This window comes from Aegilops tauschii, chromosome 6 (assembly GCF_002575655.3).
Source record: "Aegilops tauschii subsp. strangulata cultivar AL8/78 chromosome 6, Aet v6.0, whole genome shotgun sequence".
Lineage (NCBI taxonomy): Eukaryota > Viridiplantae > Streptophyta > Magnoliopsida > Poales > Poaceae > Aegilops > Aegilops tauschii.
In genome coordinates, this window is record NC_053040.3 from 153,996,598 (window position 1) to 154,014,261 (window position 17,664).

The 17,664-nt window shown below is 45.8% G+C and overlaps 2 protein-coding genes across 2 annotated transcripts; one reads left to right on the forward strand and one right to left on the reverse strand.

Moving 5' to 3' along the window:
- Positions 1-559: 559 nt before the first annotated feature.
- LOC109764267 (zinc finger A20 and AN1 domain-containing stress-associated protein 4) lies at positions 560-2,253 on the forward strand. The gene is made up of 2 exons (XM_020323112.4): positions 560-691; positions 1,400-2,253. Exon 2 carries the CDS (start codon positions 1,417-1,419, stop codon positions 1,942-1,944), a length of 528 nt encoding a protein of 175 aa, XP_020178701.1. The 5' UTR covers positions 560-691; positions 1,400-1,416; the 3' UTR covers positions 1,945-2,253.
- An 885-nt stretch (positions 2,254-3,138) lies between these two features.
- On the reverse strand, positions 3,139-8,678 carry LOC109764268 (uncharacterized). The gene is made up of 12 exons (XM_020323113.4): positions 7,360-8,678; positions 7,062-7,264; positions 6,723-6,920; positions 6,549-6,620; positions 6,032-6,127; positions 5,470-5,549; positions 5,301-5,376; positions 5,014-5,224; positions 4,644-4,837; positions 4,463-4,568; positions 4,283-4,372; positions 3,139-4,036 (listed from the first exon to the last, which is right to left on the reverse strand). The coding sequence occupies exons 1-12, from the start codon at positions 7,931-7,933 to the stop codon at positions 3,306-3,308; spliced, it is 2,631 nt and encodes an 876-aa protein (XP_020178702.1). The 5' UTR covers positions 7,934-8,678; the 3' UTR covers positions 3,139-3,305.
- Between the last annotated feature and the right edge of the window lie 8,986 nt (positions 8,679-17,664).

Genomic DNA, 17,664 nt, shown 5'->3' on the forward strand with positions numbered 1-17,664 from the left:
ACACGACGCGATTCCGTGTAGCAATAAAACGTGTGGTTTTCATTCTAAGAAACCTAGTATTAACCGACACACGAGGCGATTCCGTGTAGGAACGATATTTATTCTCAAAATACCAGGAGCAGATTAATACCTTCCTGTTAGAATCAAATTCAGCTAGTATTAGTTGCTCTACTCACAACATGACCTTCATTCCTCTCACACGTACTATCAACCACGTATATATAGTAAGCAACAAAATGGATTCCGAATTCAAAAAGGAAACGCAACAAGCGACAGCACCGCCATCGGCGAGAGAAAGAGGGGAGTATCCATTCATTCATCCATTCACACCATAAAGATGAGAAAGCGACGCCGACGCGATCCTTCTTCTTCCCCAGCAAGAAAGAAAAGCCCCACTTTCGAAGCCGGCCGTCTCCCGAGGACCCATCCGCGAAACCGCGCCAAAACGCAATCCCAGCCGCCCACCTGCCAACCCCGCCCAGATCCGAAGGCCCGCGCGGGCGGAGTCCCAGCGGCCGGGAGGGGCAAACCGGTACTTTCCCACCGGTGGCTCCGCCCACCCCCCCTTTATCTCCCCCTCCCCCACCTCCCGGTCCTCGTCCCTGGTGACGCCCCCAATCGAGCCGAGCTCCTCGCGATTCCCAATCCCCGCACGCCTCCTCCTCCGGCCCCGCCGCCGCCTCGCCACAGGGTTAGGGTTCGCTCGCCCCCTCCTCCCCCCTCCGTCCCTTTCCCCCCTCGGCCGGTTTGATCTGTTCCGTTCGGCGCTTGATTCGGCGTCCCGTTCATCGATCCGCGTGGGTTTTGTTCTCCAGGAGGGAGTTTTTGGGTCGCTGCTCCGCCCTGTGCGGGGATCGACGGAAGGGGGTCGTGTTCTGTGATGTTCACGGCGCCGTTCGGTGGTTGGTCCGGTTCGGGTAGAAGTCTTTGCGTGTTGTTTTCCCCTTTTCTGTTCTTTTTGTGCGGAAATGATTAGATTTACCTTTTTTCAAATTAAAGTCGTCTGGATTAGCTGAATCATGCGGTATGGTTGGCGCACGTTGTGTTCGATTTACCACCGCTCGGGAGAAAATTTCAGTTTTCGAGATTTGAATTCGGTGCCCTGTTCCTCGTCTGGACCGTCGGTGAAATGGAAGTAATAAGTGGCTCTGATTGGTAGCGGTGGTTGGGGAGAAGTCGCTTTTGACATGTTGATTTCCTAGAAATCAGGATCTTGTTTCCGAAAGCGGTGAGCACCTCCCCGCAACGACGATTGTTTGTGCCTGGAAGTTACAATTCGTGTTATAGTACGTTTAGGATTCTTGTTGGGTGGCTCGATTTGGTCGCTTGCTCTTGGAAGATTGCAATTGTTTCTTCCTCTTTCGATGCTGATGTTTACCGTTGTCTGTTCTGCGTGCAGCTTTACAGTTATTCAAGATGGAACACAAGGAGGCGGGTTGCCAGCAGCCGGAGGGCCCAATCCTATGTGTTAATAACTGTGGCTTCTTTGGCAGCGCCGCGACCATGAACATGTGCTCCAAGTGCCACAAGGAGATGGTCATGAAGGAGGAGCAGGCCAAGCTGGCTGCCTCCTCCTTCGATAGCATCGTCAACGGTGGCGATGGTGGGAAAGCACCTGTTGTTGCGGCTGTGGCCGCGAGCGCAGAGGTGGCGGTTGCTCAAGTTGACGTGAAGGCGCTTGTTGTGCAGCCTGCTGCTGATGTTGCAGGCACCAGCGAAGCTGTTGCCGTGAGCCCCAAGAGGAAGGAGGGGCCGAATCGGTGCTCAACTTGCAGGAAGAGGGTTGGGCTGACGGGATTCAACTGCCGATGCGGTAACATGTACTGTTCACTGCATCGCTATTCCGACAAGCATGACTGCCAGTTCGACTACCGGACTGCAGCTAGGGATGCCATCGCCAAGGCCAACCCGGTGGTGAAGGCAGAGAAGCTCGACAAGATTTAGGTGTCCTACAGGGAAGAAATGGTTGCAATCTGCCAAGGTTCATCATCCGTCTTTGCTGTGCCATCCTTGCACCTCCCTTTCTTGTTGGCTGCCGCATTTCCTAAATTGTACGGCATCGTGATGCACACTGCGTCGTGGCAGCTGCAAGAACTCAATCCTCAGTATTGTGGTTTGCGTGTTGTGTAACTTTATTCATGGTGGTTTTTTCGGTCAGTATTGTGGCTTCTCATTTTAGCTAGCTCTGTTATGTACTATTGTCCCATGTGTGTTAAATTCTGATCAGTAATAGTAGCCAGCAATGGTTCATCATATTGCGTGTGGGTTCATTTTCCATGTTTGAGTATGTCCAAGTCAATTATGTTTATGGTTGTATAGTTTGTGTTCTCATTGTTGTTAGTTTGGAAAATTGTACTTGGTTAGCTCTCCGCTCTCAAATATACATCCAAATCAAAGAGCAACGAGAAACATGGTTATGGTTCTCAAGTTTTAGTTCGAAAACATGCTGAGAGCAATGGCGTACATGGTTACAGTTCTTATATGTCATTGCTCTAATCTGATGATATGTGGATTATGATGAAGTAATCCAGGGTGAAAAGAATGGAGTCCTTGTGGTTGATCACCAGTTGAAAAACTAGCCTTAGAAAAGCTGAAGTTTAAATCAGGATTCAGTGTATGATTGCGAATGCGGATTTTATTCATTTCGCTTGCGCATTCTGATCCAATGGGAACAATTACAACACATGGGTTGAAATCTGTATGAGCTGTTTTGGCATATTGTCTCTTGGAAAGAAGCCAATTGGTTGTGCCAAACTATCCTTTCCAGGAGATAGAGTTTTCTTTTGCTTGATTTGTGGTCAGGCCCCTAGACATGATGTGCACATTGATCAACTCTTTTGCCGGGTGTTGAGCAGCGATGTGTTAAACAAATGCAGGCACTGATTCCTCCTGCATTTGTTTATGAGAGTGGATAGGATCCCAGGCTTTGCCCTCCTCCCAGTAGCTGGAGATGTATTTTAATTCGGAAGATTTGGTGCTGCTACTTGCCCTGATTACTTATCTGTTACCAGGATAAACAGCAGCATATATGCTGAAGGATGCAGTTAACCTTTTAGCAGCATTTTTCAACGTATATGCACATCGTGGTTTGTTCGTCTGAAAACAATAAAATTCACACAACCAGAAGTAACTTGCTCATCAAAGAAACGACACTATCGTATTTAGTTGTAACTTCACAGTATTCCAGAAGAAACAAACTCATTTCCTCTTCTATTGCCTGTTGTAAACTACAGTATACATGAGAAGAAAGAGGGCGTGTATTATTCTGGTTTTGTTTGTACCAAGGCGCAAGTGATCTTGCAGCGTCAGGCCGCAAGGTTGAAGTAAACCGTGTAGAATTCGTCCCTCAGGCTGTAAAACGGCTCCAGGAGGAAGTTCCTCTTTACCCCCTTGGCGACGAAGCTTACTGGGTGGTACTGCCTCAGCGGAGCGGCCTGTGCAAAGCTTGCCGCCTGCTCGAGTATCCCGCCGATGCTCTGGACAGAACTCTTGCAGCTAACCTGGATCTTTGCCCCGGCAGAGTAATCTGCCCCAGACACCAAGAAGCACCCTGGTTTGGTTCCGAGCTCGAGCGAAACCGAGTTTGGCTTCCCGTCGAGCCCGGGTACTATGTTGAAGAAGGAACCGGCGCTCTTTTGTGCGGACAAGGTGAGGTTGTTGGTGATCACCGTTCCTGGCATGTCGAATGGCTCGATCTGCACAGAGGTGTCTTTCAGGGTTGCACCGTAGGTGCCATGCAGCATTGCTGCGTCCTGAGGATGCACCCTGAATGTCGCGTGGACGGCAGTGTCTGTGCCATCGACTGCAGGCCGTTCTTGCATTGTCAGAGAGCCGTTTGAGCTTGACAGGACGAATGTCCTCCCACTTGATTCTTGTGTGAAGGTCATCAGCTGTGAATTGTGCGATGAAGGTACTGCAGTGATCCAGTCTGAAACATCACTGCCGGTTTTTGCATCCCAATCACCGGAGGAGAGACCCGCAAGAACGAATGGCCCGAATAGAATTGCTTGAAGAGATGCATACTCCGGCTGGTCATCTGAGGCATAGTTATGAACTAATAGCTTAGTTGAGAATCTAGCTAGAATAACAGTATTTAGCATTAGGAAGGGCAGCAAAAAATCATGTCCACTATTAACTAGCTTATTTTTAATTTAATCATGTCTGGCATCACAAATTATTGTGTCTGAATTGTGAACACAACAAATTAACTATGTGCTACTTCAAGCTTAGATATATCAATGCATATATTTCGGCGGCAGCTGAAATTTCCAAAATTGTTTACCTTTGATTGCTTCGGTCCTTAGGGCAATTGGGAATTGCAGTGATAAGTGATCATTTGAGTTCCACTGTTTGGTGACTGAGAGTAAAGAGCCTGCCCACACAATAAGATCAGATAAAACACTTGCTTCCCCAAAATTAACGGCTGTAGTTGAAATGGTACCATACATTCAAACGATTATACCTGGAGTTACTGATCCCAAATCTTTGTCATTTAAAATTGCTTTTGCGCCACTGGCAGATGTCCATGTTGGTATTCTCACATTCAATGTAGCAGACTGACCATTTGTCTGCGCAAAAATAAGGAGGCTAACTTCGCATGCTCTGATATGAATTTCATGCCAAAAAAACTCAAGAAGAATTACCTTCCCGGAAACGGAGAGTGAAACTCGAAAGTTCATATCCGAGGAGCTGAGGGGCTCGAGTTGTTGGGTAACAGTAACCCCAGCTGTTTTCCAGTTAAAAGTGCTTGGTATGTACTGAATGATGCTGAGTGCTGGTGTGTCTCCTTTCTCCTCAAAGTAAATAGAATCGCCAAGTTTCGAAAAGGATTCTATCCCTGCAAATGCAAAGGCAGAACATTCACAATGACTTTCTAATTTAGAACTACAACCTTCACAACTTAGAGTAGAAAGCAAGAATTGCTAGGAAAATGCTGCAGTTGCTTGATTTTAATATGAAGGCAGCAATGCCATATACAGTAGTAAACAGTACTCAGCAGGCTTAAAAAATTACCTGTTCCATAACAGCACCAGAACGAATCATACTTGGTTCCCCAACCATGATAGCTTATTGCTTTAGACCGTCCAGGTGCCTGGGGTAGCATGTAAATCATCACTCCGGGATCCGTCCCTCTCTGGATGCTTAACACACCATTTATCAGTGCCCTTTCATAATAGTCCGCATATGCTATTTCCTTTGTCCATCTGAATAAGTTGCGGGAAACCTGCATACCGCTTGCATTTGACACGATTCTGGAGGAGAAAATAAATGTTTCAGAGAATGGTTTCATAATTGTATACCTTGAGCATATTGTAGGTAGTGCAAGATTCCGCGTTTTCAGTACTCAGAGTCGCAGCTAAACGCTTTGGATCGGCCCTGAAAAGAGATTGAGGGTATAAGCTTCCACCCGAAAGGTAACTATGGCCATTCATTATCGATATTAGGCATCCAGAGTTATATATATGTTACCAGACTTCGCCGGCAGATGTCCCACCAGTTGCATAGCTATGAGAAGAATTTATCATGTCCATAAAGGATGTTGCAATTTGCTGTTTCAGGAATTACGATTACGGTCAGCTTTGATGCAGCTTCACTTGCAGGGAGTCAAAATGAGAAAAGAAGGAAGTGACACAACTTCAGTAAAATACCAATCACAATCTTCGGCATGAGGAGGTCAGAGGAAAAACTGAAGTAAACAAAGCAGCATAACTCCCACAAAATGAGCACCCTAGTTTAGCATTCCTTTCTCCGCACCAAAAATGATACCAAGAAAACACAGTTTTTGCATTAAGTGTCTTCTTTGCCCCAGACAAAGCTATACCAACTTCCAAATATCTTTGGATGTTTACCAATATTGCTGAAAAGCCTAGACTAGAAGTGAAATACTAATGCCAATGCTTTCTGTTTGGAAGAGTAGCCAATATGGTAATCTGAACTGCTAACTTTTATGCTTACACTCATATCCCCTCATATAATTTTCCCCATCAATGAGTGAGTAGTTCAACTCTCCAGAAAGCATGATTTGCTTTACCTTGTAAAGAGCATCACCGGTGACTTCATATCTCATTTGGGCACCAACGACAACTGGAATATGCGTATTGGAATGGAAGCCTGAAATACTGTCAGCCTGAAAAGGAAACACCATAAAGTAATTACTCCCAAGGAACTCCTGCAATAGGAATGCTGTTCTTGTAGGTATGCATTGTAAAGCTGTGAGTTTAATAATTGTGCATATTACAATGCACATTCAATTGTAGTAGTGACATAGTTTATATTGTATTTGGTACTCCCTCCGTCCCAAAATTCTTGTCTTAGATTTGTCTAGATACGGATGTATCAGATACATCCGTATCTAGACAAATCTAAGACAAGAATTTTGGGACGGAGGGAGTATATAGAAACGAATAAATTAAACTGAACACAAACTCATAAAATTACGACATAGTAGTACAAGAGGTCTCATTCACTGGATTATAATGACTATCATGCATTACGTGATGATGCTGAATCATCATAGGAGTCAGGGCTAGGGAATCAAGTGAGTAGACCTGAACTGCAAGCAGACCGAGAAAGCACGGTTTGTCAAAGAGGTGGGCCAGTGTCAAATGCTTCAGATCATCCTGTCCAAGTTAGAGAAATAAGCAACTCTGAACTCCACTCAAAACATACTTTTAAAATAGGTAGTAAAGCAGATGACAAACTACACATAATCAGTGAATCACCGTTATTGTGTAGAGCTGGTATAGCACATCATTCATGCCCCCAGTCTCCTCATTGAGCGATGCCCAGTGCCTCTCGATGCTGTATTTCTGAATGACATTCTTCACCCGGTCACTGAAGTAGTTAGCCATCCCCACAACCATCTCAAGGGCCTTGGAGTTTCCAGCCACTGTATACTGATCGAGAAGCCCTTGCATAATCTACAGACCAAAAAATCGCAGACGCAGCAAGACAATTTATTATAGAATCACGCAGAACACAGGACACGGATCACGGAATCCAGATCACAGCTCAACACAATGATCCACATGTTGTTCAAGGAGGAGTAAAAGATTGTATACCTTGTGGATTGTGTAGTAAGGAGCCCAAACAGTAGTGAGGGCTTCAGCGCGGTCGAAGAACTCTGATGGGAAGGCTGACAGGTACCCTGTGCCCATCTTCTGCTGGCAGTCGTTTAGCACATCGACGACGGACGACATCTTGGCACGGAGGGTGTCATTGTGCGTGCTCGCCCACATCTTGGCTGTGGCGCTCAGGTAGTGCCCTGCAATGCAGAGAAGAGCGTCAGGCCAACAAAAGTTCAGTTGAGATGAGCAACTGGTATGTGTGAATAAGCAGGGCAAGATTGTGGCGGCGCACCGACGAAGTGTCCCCGGAGCTCGACGTTGGGCCCCTCCCACCCGCCGTAGGGCGTCCCGGTCGCCGTGAGGCCGGCCTGCGTGCGGAAGCTCCAGACGAGGCGGTCGGCGTCCAGGAGGAGCAGGTACTCCAGGTTGGTCTGCTGGGCCTGCCAGTACACGGTCCCCGGCTGGAGCCGCACGTCGTGCAGCGACGCCTCCGAGAGGAACGGGTCCGCGGGGCCGTCCACGGCGGCGGCGCCGCCCCGGAGCTTGCGATAGAGCATCAGCCAGTCGAACGCCTCGCGCGGCGGGGTGCTGCCGCCGCCGCCGCCGCCTAGGGACCTCCGCGGCATGAGCTCCATCCAGGCGGACTCGTCGGTCGGGGTGAGGTGCTGCTCGTGGCCGTGCCCGTGACCGTGGCCACGGGCGGCGAGCCCGGCAGGCAGCCGCAGCTGCGCCGCGGCGCGCTCCGCGTGGGTCGCCACCGAATCCGACGACGGGAACGTGTTCGTGCAGACCTTCGCCGCGGCGGCGGTCAAGAGCACCGCCACGACCCCCAACGCCGCCGCCGCCGCCGCCACGCCTCGCGCCATTCCCCTCCCCCCTAAGAATTCACTCACCAGTCACTCCTTAGCCGTCAACGCTCGACTGCCACCGCCCGGCTGCATAATATAGGGGAAGGAGAGCCTCCAAGAATCCCCAGACCTTCAATTATAGCCGGAGCAAGGCGAGAGGGTTAAGCAACAGGCTTACAAGCGACGGCGACAACGCACTCCGAGAGCTCGGAGACCACAGAAGGTGGGCTGAGTGGTGATTTTGGCCGGCGAAGAACAGGAAGGGGGGATTCTTTTCTGAGAAAAATCGGGGCTCTTTTTTGGTTTGCTGCGGTGCGTGCGCGGGGACGGATCGGCGCGGAGGAGACGCAAGAAACGCGCGTGGAGGGGAGGCAATCTTGCACCCAAAGGGCCGCAACCATGGACGGGAATGGACCGGGTGAGTGGTGACGGCAGCGTCGCTTGCTTACACGTCGGAGCGTTCGTTGGAAAACGATGTGATCTAGGAGTAGTGCCACCGTCTGGATCAGCAACGGCGGCAGTTGGCGGCTTGGCGCGTCCATGTGTACCTCAGCAGCGTCGCGGATCGATCGCGGTACAAGACGGACGCACGCCGCGCCAGGAATCGTCATCTATTTCTGTTCTTGGATTTCCAGGCTGAGCCCAGACCAGAGTGGCAGGCAGGCACACGCAAGGAGGAACTCCACTGCCACTGCCGTTTACCATTATAGATGCAGGAGAGCGTGTAGAACACAGCTATTTGAGCATCTTTGTTTATGACCTCAGCTCGCCGGAACTAGCTCGTATGGTTGCAGTTAGGATCGATCGGCACACGATGCAACTGGGACCGCATCCACACCGCGATTTCCGTTCTCGAATTTCCAACCGACCAGGCATGAACCAAACTTCGGTTTGGAATGGACCTTAAGGGCATTTTTAGCCCATCCCCGTAATTTAATGGGCCTGTCTATATCACATTTAGATGTGAGATAATACCTCACATCTAACATGATATTATCCTACATCAGCAGATAAATAAAGGACGTCGATAACTCCCGACCGTTCGATCTGCGAGCATCCCAGACTGAACGTTTTGTTCGGGACGGGAGGGAGCATGGACCGAACAACAACTCGTTCGGGAGGAGATCGCCCTAGCGCGAACGCCCCACCCATCGGGCCCTTCAGGCCTTTTCCTACGAAAAGCAAAACAAAAAAATAAATAAAGCCCATATTAAGTTATGACTAGTTTTTTTTAGGCAAAGTCATGACTAGTAAAAGGCCCAGTTTTTCTGTGCACAACAAAATTGCTGTGGACTTTTGCAATTCTATGAAAAAAATTACCATGTTCAAGTTTATATTTTAAAAAATGGCTCAAAAAAAAGGAAGAAGTCATGGCAATCTGCATCTCAACAGTACGAAAAATTGCCATCAGTATGATGTTTATAAAAAAAATGAAAAGTTGCCATGAAGTGATATGGTGAAAGAAGTTCTCTCCAGACACATAGAAAATTTTCGGAAAAAGAATGGAGAAAACATCTTAAGTTGTGATGATATCGTACATGTAATCCCCATGGCAAAACAAATTTCAAAGGATCAAAACGTTTTGCCATGGCAAAAAGAAATTTGAAAGAACAAACTCATCGTGTTCTGAATCTAATTTGTAATGGCCATGACAAACATTCTTCGGATGGACATGGCAAAAAGACAAGACTAACCATGGCAAAAAATGCATTTAGTTGCCATGGAAAAAAACTTCTATCAACAATACTGATTTTAGTTGCCATGGCAAGTTTGCCATGTTTTTTAACATCTTAGGTTGCCATGTTTTTGAATATCTTTATTTGCCATAGCAAGTTTGCCATTTTTTTGAACATCTTAGTTAAAGAAAGTTTGCATGTTTGCCATGTTTTTGTACAAACTTAATTAAAAAAGAATTTTGCCATGTTTTTGCACATCTTAAATTTGCCATGGCAAGTTTACGAATGTTTTAACATCTACAACGTTGGCATTTTTCTGAACATCTTTAGTTGCCATGGCAAGTTTGCATGTTTGTGAACATGTTAATTAAAAGAAGTTTGCCATGTTTTTGGACAAAACTTAATTAAAAGAAATTACCATGTTTTTCAACATATTAAAGTTTGCCATGTTTTTGAACATTTTAAAATGCAATGGCAAATTTGCCATATTTTTTAACATCTTATGTTGCCATGGCAAAGATTGCCATGTTTTGAACATCTATAACTTTGCCATAGCAAGTTTGCATGTTTTTGAACATGTTAACTAAAGAAGTTTGCCATGGCATAAAATGGAGTTAAATTTGTCATAGCAAAAATGGTTTAATTTTTGCCATGGCAAAAATGTAGTACTTTTGCCATGGAAAATAAATTAAAAAATACCATGGCTACACAAATATATTTAAGATGCTACATAGTAAAACTTGCCATGTTCTACAAATGTAAATTTGCCATAATATTTAAATTAATTTTCCATGCTCTTTACAATAAATTTTCCATGGCAACTAAAAATAAAATTTCCAATGGCAACTAAAACTAAAATTTGCCATGTGAAAAATAAAAGTATTTTTTCCATGGCAAAAAATGAAGTTAAATTTGCCATGACAAAAATGGAGTAAAAAATTGCCATGGCAAAAAATGGAGTAATTTTTCCATGGAAAATAAATTAAAAAACTGCCATGGCTATGCAAGTATACTTGCCGGGCTACATAGTTAAATTTGCCATGTTCTGGAAATGTAAATTTGCCATCATATTTAAAACAAAATTTCCATGCTCTTTACAATAAATTTGACATGGAAATTTAACAAAAAAAATTGCCATGGAAACTTAAACTAAAATTTGCCGTGTGGATAAAGGTATTTTTTCCATGGCAAAAAATGGAGTAAAATTTGCCAAACAAGGGCGCGACAGAAGTTGTGGATGTACTTAACATTCAGAAAAATTGCCATCGTGATTTACTAAATATTCTTTTGCCATGTTTAAATAATTAAATTTACCATGCATCATAAACTTAATTTCCCATGGTCATTTACTAAAAATTGCCATTGTCCTGGCTAAAAAAATGTTGCCAAGCGAAATACATGAAACTAAAAAATGCCATGATGTACGAACTAAAATTGCCATGATCAATTTCTAAACTTACCAAGATCAAATGAAAAAAAAGTTGCCATGGTTACTTAATGAGAAATTAAAACTTGCCATGATCTTTGAACAAAATTTGCCATGGTCAAATGAAAATAGAGTTGCCATGGTTAAATTTAGAAATTCGCCATGATTCCTGAACTAAAATTTCCATTTTTATTTGCCGAAAAAATTGCCTTCGTCTTGGCAATAGAAGTTAATTCGCCATGTCAAATAAATTTTTTAAATTGGCATGGCAATAAAAAATGTTTGCCCATAGTATGCTCGATCAATGATTGTAGACTGTTTCTTCTTCAATTGCATGGCCATATGTACTGAACCAATCAACCAAAAATGCATGCATGGACTCGATGGATCACTCCGACAGTAAATGAACATGACATTACTGAACCAAAATAGAGATTGTCTGAAACGATCAATTAGATTTGATTGAATCAACATGAAAGCAAGTGCAAAAACACAATTAAAACAAAAGCATGGCAAATACTGAAACAACATCGGTGGAATGGATTGATTAATCAGACTTGCAGCTTCAACAAATTTCGTAGCAATGAGACGGACAGATGCATCTTGTACCTCGAGCAAGCCTGAAATGGAGGGGTCGATGACTGACGACGCCGTTGATACACTCGTAGCAGAAGCGGGAGCGACTGCCACTGCCACTCGACGTCCTCCATAGCCGCCGGCTCTCCTCAGCGACCGTGTGCGACGACGGGAGCACCCAGCACTTTCCTCACCTCTATTGATTATCTTCTAAAAATCCAGCAATCAGCAGGACGGCAACTCGTCTCGGGAAAACTCACATTAGTTAGTAGAAGAACTGGAACGGGAGAGGCGTGGGCACGATTCATACCTCAGAAAGGAGCTGCACAATTTGTAGAACGCGCGGCGAGATGTAAGCCTGTAGAACACACTCCACTTCTCTAGAACGGGTGCCGTGCCTACCCCTTCTCCACGCCGGCGGCACGGTGGCCGGTACCTCGTCCTTGCGGCAACGCGGTGGCTTGCATCTCCTCCCGGCGGCGCGGTAGCCGCCACGCCATGCCTGTAGCTTTGAGGAGCTTGGCGCTCATGGCCGTCGCGGGGAACGAGGCGGCTGGCTCCCGCATGGAAGCCGAAGGCGCATCTGTTGGGGAACGTAGCAGAAATTCAAAATTTTCTACGCATCACCAAGATCAATCTATGGAGTAATCTAGCATCGAGGGGAAGGGGAGTGCATCTACATACCATTGTAGATCGCGATGCGGAAGCGTTGCAAGAACGCGGATGAAGGAGTCGTACTCGTAGCGATTCAGATCGCGGTTGATTCCTATCTAAGCGCCGAACCACGGCGCCTCTGCGTTCAACACACGTGCAGCCCGGTGACGTCTCCCACGCCTTGATCCAGCAAGGAGAGAGGGAGAGGTCGGGGAAGACTCCGTCCAGCAGCAGCACAACGGCATGGTGGTGATGGAGGAGCGTGGTACTCCATCAGGGCTTCGCCAAGCACTGCGAGAGACGAGGAGGGAGAGGGGTAGGGCTGCGCCAAAGAGAGAGATGTTCTCGTGTCTATGGCAGCTCCAAAACCCCCACTATATATAGGGGAGGGGGAGGGGCTGCGCCCCCATCTAGGGTTCCCCCCCAAGGGGTGCGGCCAGCCCTAGATGGGACTTGGGGGGCGGCCAAAGGGGGGGGGAGAGGGGGGGCGCCCCACTAGATGGGCCTTAGGCCCATCTGAGACTAGGGTTTCCCCCTTCCCCCCCTTCCTGCGCCCTGGGCCCCTTGTGGGAGGCGCACCAGCCCACCTAGGGGCTGGTCCCTTCCCACACTTGGCCCACGCAGCCCTCTGGGGCTGGTGGCCCCACTTGGTGGACCCCCGGGACCCTCCCGGTGGTCCCGGTACGTTACCGATAGCACCCGAAACTTTTCCGGTGACCAAAACAGGACTTCCCATATATAAATCTTTACCTCCGGACCATTCCGGAACTCCTCGTGACGTCCGGGATCTCATCCGGGACTCCGAACAACATTCGGTAACCACGTATATCTATTCCCTATAACCCTAGCGTCATCGAACCTTAAGTGTGTAGACCCTACGGGTTCGGGAACCATGCAGACATGACCGATACGTTCTCCGGCCAATAACCAACAGCGGGATCTGGATACCCATGTTGGCTCCCACATGTTCCACGATGATCTCATCGGATGAACCACGATGTCGGGGATTCAATCAATCCCGTATACAATTCCCTTTGTCAATCAGTATGTTACTTGCCCGAGATTCGATCGTCAGTATCCCGATACCTTGTTCAATCTCGTTACCGGCAAGTCTCTTTACTCGTTCCGTAACACATCATCCCGTGATCAACTCCTTGGTCACATTGTGCACATTATGATGATGTCCTACCGAGTGGGCCCAGAGATACCTCTCCGTTTACACGGAGTGACAAATCCCAGTCTCGATTCGTGCCAACCCAACAGACACTTTCGGAGATACCTGTAGCGCACCTTTATAGCCACCCAGTTACGTTGTGACGTTTGGTACACCCAAAGCATTCCTACGGTATCCGGGAGTTGCACAATCTCATGGTCTAAGGAAATGACACTTGACATTAGAAAAGCTCTGAGCAAACGAACTACACGATCTTGTGCTAGGCTTAGGATTGGGTCTTGTCCATCACATCATTCTTCTAATGATGTGATCCCGTTATCAACGACATCCAATGTCCATGGTCAGGAAACCGTAACCATCTATTGATCAACGAGCTAGTCAACTAGAGGCTTACTAGGGACATGGTGTTGTCCATGTATCCACACATGTGTCTGAGTTTCCTATCAATACAATTTTAGCATGGATAATAAACGATTATCATGAACAAGGAAATATAATAATAACCAATTTATTATTGCCTCTAGGGCATATTTCTAACAGCATCAGGGTGGTCCACGTACCTCGCCGGATCTGCCCTCCCCCTGCGTCGCCCACCGCCTCTCCCCCCATCTCCCTCTCGCCGCTCCTCTCTGCCCGCACCAAACACCAACTTCGACGGCATCGGCGGCGCACGAGGTGGATAGGTAGTGGCCGCACCTCCTCATCGCCCAGCCGCCGCCGGAACTTGCCATGCTCCTCCCCGAGGCCGCCGCGGGACCTGCAGGGCTCCTCTCCGCGCGCCTGCCGCAGGCTTGCCATGCTCCCCACGCGGGGGCGTCGAGGGAACTGCGTGCCTCCTCGTCTCGCGGTAGCCGTCGATGCGCGCGGCGGAGGCGGTGGTCGGGGCGGGAGGTGATCTGCGGTCGATGTTGGCGATGGCGGCGAGAATGTGCAGCAGAGTGAGCAGAGGTGTGGTTGGGGAAAGGATAAGAGAGAGAGACAGACTGAGGCGTTCGGGGTCAGTAGTATCGGGCCCGAACGAGTTTTTTGCGTGACCTGGCAACCCAGCCGATTTAAGATTCGTACTATAGATCTGACGACGCAGGAGGCGTTCGGACGGAAACATAAAAATGCAGCGCGTTCGGGAGTTATCGATTCCGTAAATAAAAGTGCCACAGTTGTATTGGTTGTTTGTTTTTCTTGTTTTCTCATTGTATTTTTGTTTGTCGTCCACGACCGAAAAAACCACAATAAAAGAATGTGCCACGAGAGCAAGGTTCGAACTGCAGACCCCTTGTTGGTGCACGCATGCACAAACCGGACTAGAGTAAAATTGATTTTCTGCACTGCTAGGCTGCGCCGAGTCGCTGATGCATAGTGCGATCTGATTCGCTGTGCTACAGTACAATCTACAGTGACGCGTGGTGTGCTATAGGATTTTGTGTCAGCGATGTACTACTATATTGACTCGTCTATAATACTCCCTCCGTAAATTAATATAAGAGCATTTAGATCACTATTTTAGTAATCTAAATGCTCTTATATTAGTTTACAGAGGGAGTATTTAAATAGTTCATCCCACTAACTTATTTCTCTTGACATGCAGCCTATTCACCTCATCAACCTATCCACCTCAGCTATTCTGCCATGTCATCGCCTCTCTACAGCATTCCTCTAAAAAAAGTGGCCTTTTTCCTATGATTTGTTTTTCTGTGTGTTCAGTTTTCTATTATTAGCAAGCTGGCAGCCCATAAGTCTGGCGTACATGGCAGCCTCTCTGTTTTCAATCGTTTTGTTTTCTGCCACCAGCGAACTCGCAATTAAGGCAGCCCATCATAATTCCATCAGAAACGATTGGATCGGAACTGATCTAGGCGATCAACAAAAAATGAGTCGTCCTCTCCCCTTCCATGCATCTTCTTTTGCCCTCCCTATAAATTAGCTCGAACTCCACATGATCGCAACACTGCTTCTCCTTGCGATACATACAGTGGTCATCGCCTCCATTTTCTGTAACAGACGAGCCACTCTGAAAGACCAGATGCATCGCATCATCCACCTCCCGGGCTCCCACCGCATTTTCTCTAACTAGTAAGCGTGCACGTGCAATGCACGTATTATCATGTGATACAAAAAATATTACTTGGTCTAAAAACTGAGTGAACATATTTGTCATCAATCATGAGTAAACCGACAATTTTTGAGGGAAAATTTCAAAGAAGTATGTCATGATTCTCTTAACCAAATCCCTTTCGAATCCTTGCCAACAATGATTGACAAGTGGTATAGACATATCTTATTGTGATTAATTAACAAGTCATGCGAATATAAATTTTACATTGATATTATGATTTTTTTTTTAAATAGAAGAAGGCATGACCATGAAGAAATTGATGCACAACAATATGTATTTTTAAAGGACACCACCGGTTCACCCACATAAATGATATACATGTTCAGAAACATAACAAAAATGAACATGAGTATACTGAGTAATCATGCACGCAGGCATGGCACGGAGAGAGTACAAATGGTCCCTTCATCTCTAAAGAAAAGGGGGAATGTTGTAGTTGGGTTCACTGGATCTTCTCCGCCGACAACTTCATTGTAGTTTCTGCACAATAACACATTCTCTGAAGAAATATATTCTGTACACAACAACGGTTTCTCTGAAGAAATGTATTCTGCACAATAGATTAAAGTTTCTGCACGATAGCTGACAACAAGCAAGCGTGCTGAAAGGAGAAAACATGTAATTCAAGTGTGCTCCCGGTTAGTCAGTGTATACTGCACTGAAGAAGCTGCAACACCTACATCAACGATCATGTATGCAAGACATACTTGAGTAATGATCCAAGAGTAGCAGCATTGGAGGCAGCAGAGCCACCAATCAGCAGCATTGTTGGCTTAAATTTCCTTCTCATTGTATCATCAAAGACTGTTATGCTTAACTTTGAAGGCTCATGCTTGGTGCAGAATTTTGCATGGAATTCCTTTATTACTTAAGAAATGAATATCAAATGGAAATTTAAGCTTAACCAGTGCGAGCAAGAAATGGCCCAGCTCACTCAGTTTCTTTACCAAATTGTTTGCCCTAGTTGGAGCTAAATTAGTTTTAATGGTATACTATCTTGTTCACCCAACCAATGAAACAAAATCATGGCTTTTAAAAACTGGATGGGGATCTCCCATCCAACTTCATCCAAGCAATCAAAAGTATAGTAAGATATGGTAGTCGTCCAGTGAACTTGCATTAAAAGTGCCATTGTTTTTCCTATAAAGACCTTGGATCATTAGATGGCATATGAAATACTGGATTATAATAAGGTTAGGAAAAAAAACAAGCTTGGCCAGAGGCACTGGTAAGAAAGCACTCAAGGAGTTCATTTTTATTTTTAGAGAATGGTTCGAAGAATCGGATAGTGTTGAAAACTGATAAAAATTCAAGCATTATTGCTTATAGTAAAGTATTGTATTTATAACCGTGCGAAGATTTGAGTTGACTAAGTAAGTTTGTGCTTGTAAGTTTCAGGAAAAGAACTTATCTGCAGTGAACATATATCCATGGTATTCGGCATATCACTACTGACATACATCCCTTGTTAAAAGACTGCCTGCACTTGAAAACTTAAAGCCTGCATGGGAGAAGTTTCATACAAGGGGACAAGTTCAGTTGCTAATATATAGAAATGAAATTAGTAATTCATGCTTCAAGTCATAAGTCCCAAGCAAAAAAGATTGAAGATGCCGGTCTTTCCAAGAAAAAAAGAATCACTGCACCACCAAGAAAATTGTAAAATTCACACAAAAAAAGGGCATCAAGCAAACAAAAAATTAGTTCTAAACGTATTTTGATTATAAACAATGGAGTTTGAGTAGCATGAACATATAGTGCAGTACTTAAATGTTTGGAATTACAGCTAAATAAATAACAAACCGTTCCACTTATAAACAAGGTGAAAATGTGCAGAATTTTGCATTGGAAGGCTAACCATTTTTATGTTGTCGGCAGCTGCTGATGCAAATGATTTCATACATAATATAAATTATTTTAAAGGTTCTAGGCTTCCAGCAATGTACAAAGTAGGAAAATGAACTCGTGGGTACCAACTCTTTTGGATGCAGTGTCATAGACTGAATAGATTTCTTATCCAAGAGTACACATAATCTGTGGACAAACAAACAACTATAATGGAAAGTTTGGAAACAGAATCAGATAGATGATGGAAACCATTATGTGAACATTACCAAGTTTGATAGTTCA

Excerpts from the sequence above, each read along its gene's own strand:
- LOC109764267 (XM_020323112.4), top strand. The coding sequence starts at position 1,417 with ATGGAACACAAGGAGGCGGGTTGCCAGCAGCCGGAGGGCCCAATCCTA.
- LOC109764268 (XM_020323113.4), bottom strand. The coding sequence starts at position 7,933 with ATGGCGCGAGGCGTGGCGGCGGCGGCGGCGGCGTTGGGGGTCGTGGCG. Across the intron at positions 6,921-7,061 it reads CTTACTACACAATCCACAAG|ATTATGCAAGGGCTTCTCGA; the intron begins GTATACAATCTT and ends TTTGGTCTGTAG. Across the intron at positions 4,838-5,013 it reads CTGGTGCTGTTATGGAACAG|GGATAGAATCCTTTTCGAAA; the intron begins GTAATTTTTTAA and ends TTGCATTTGCAG.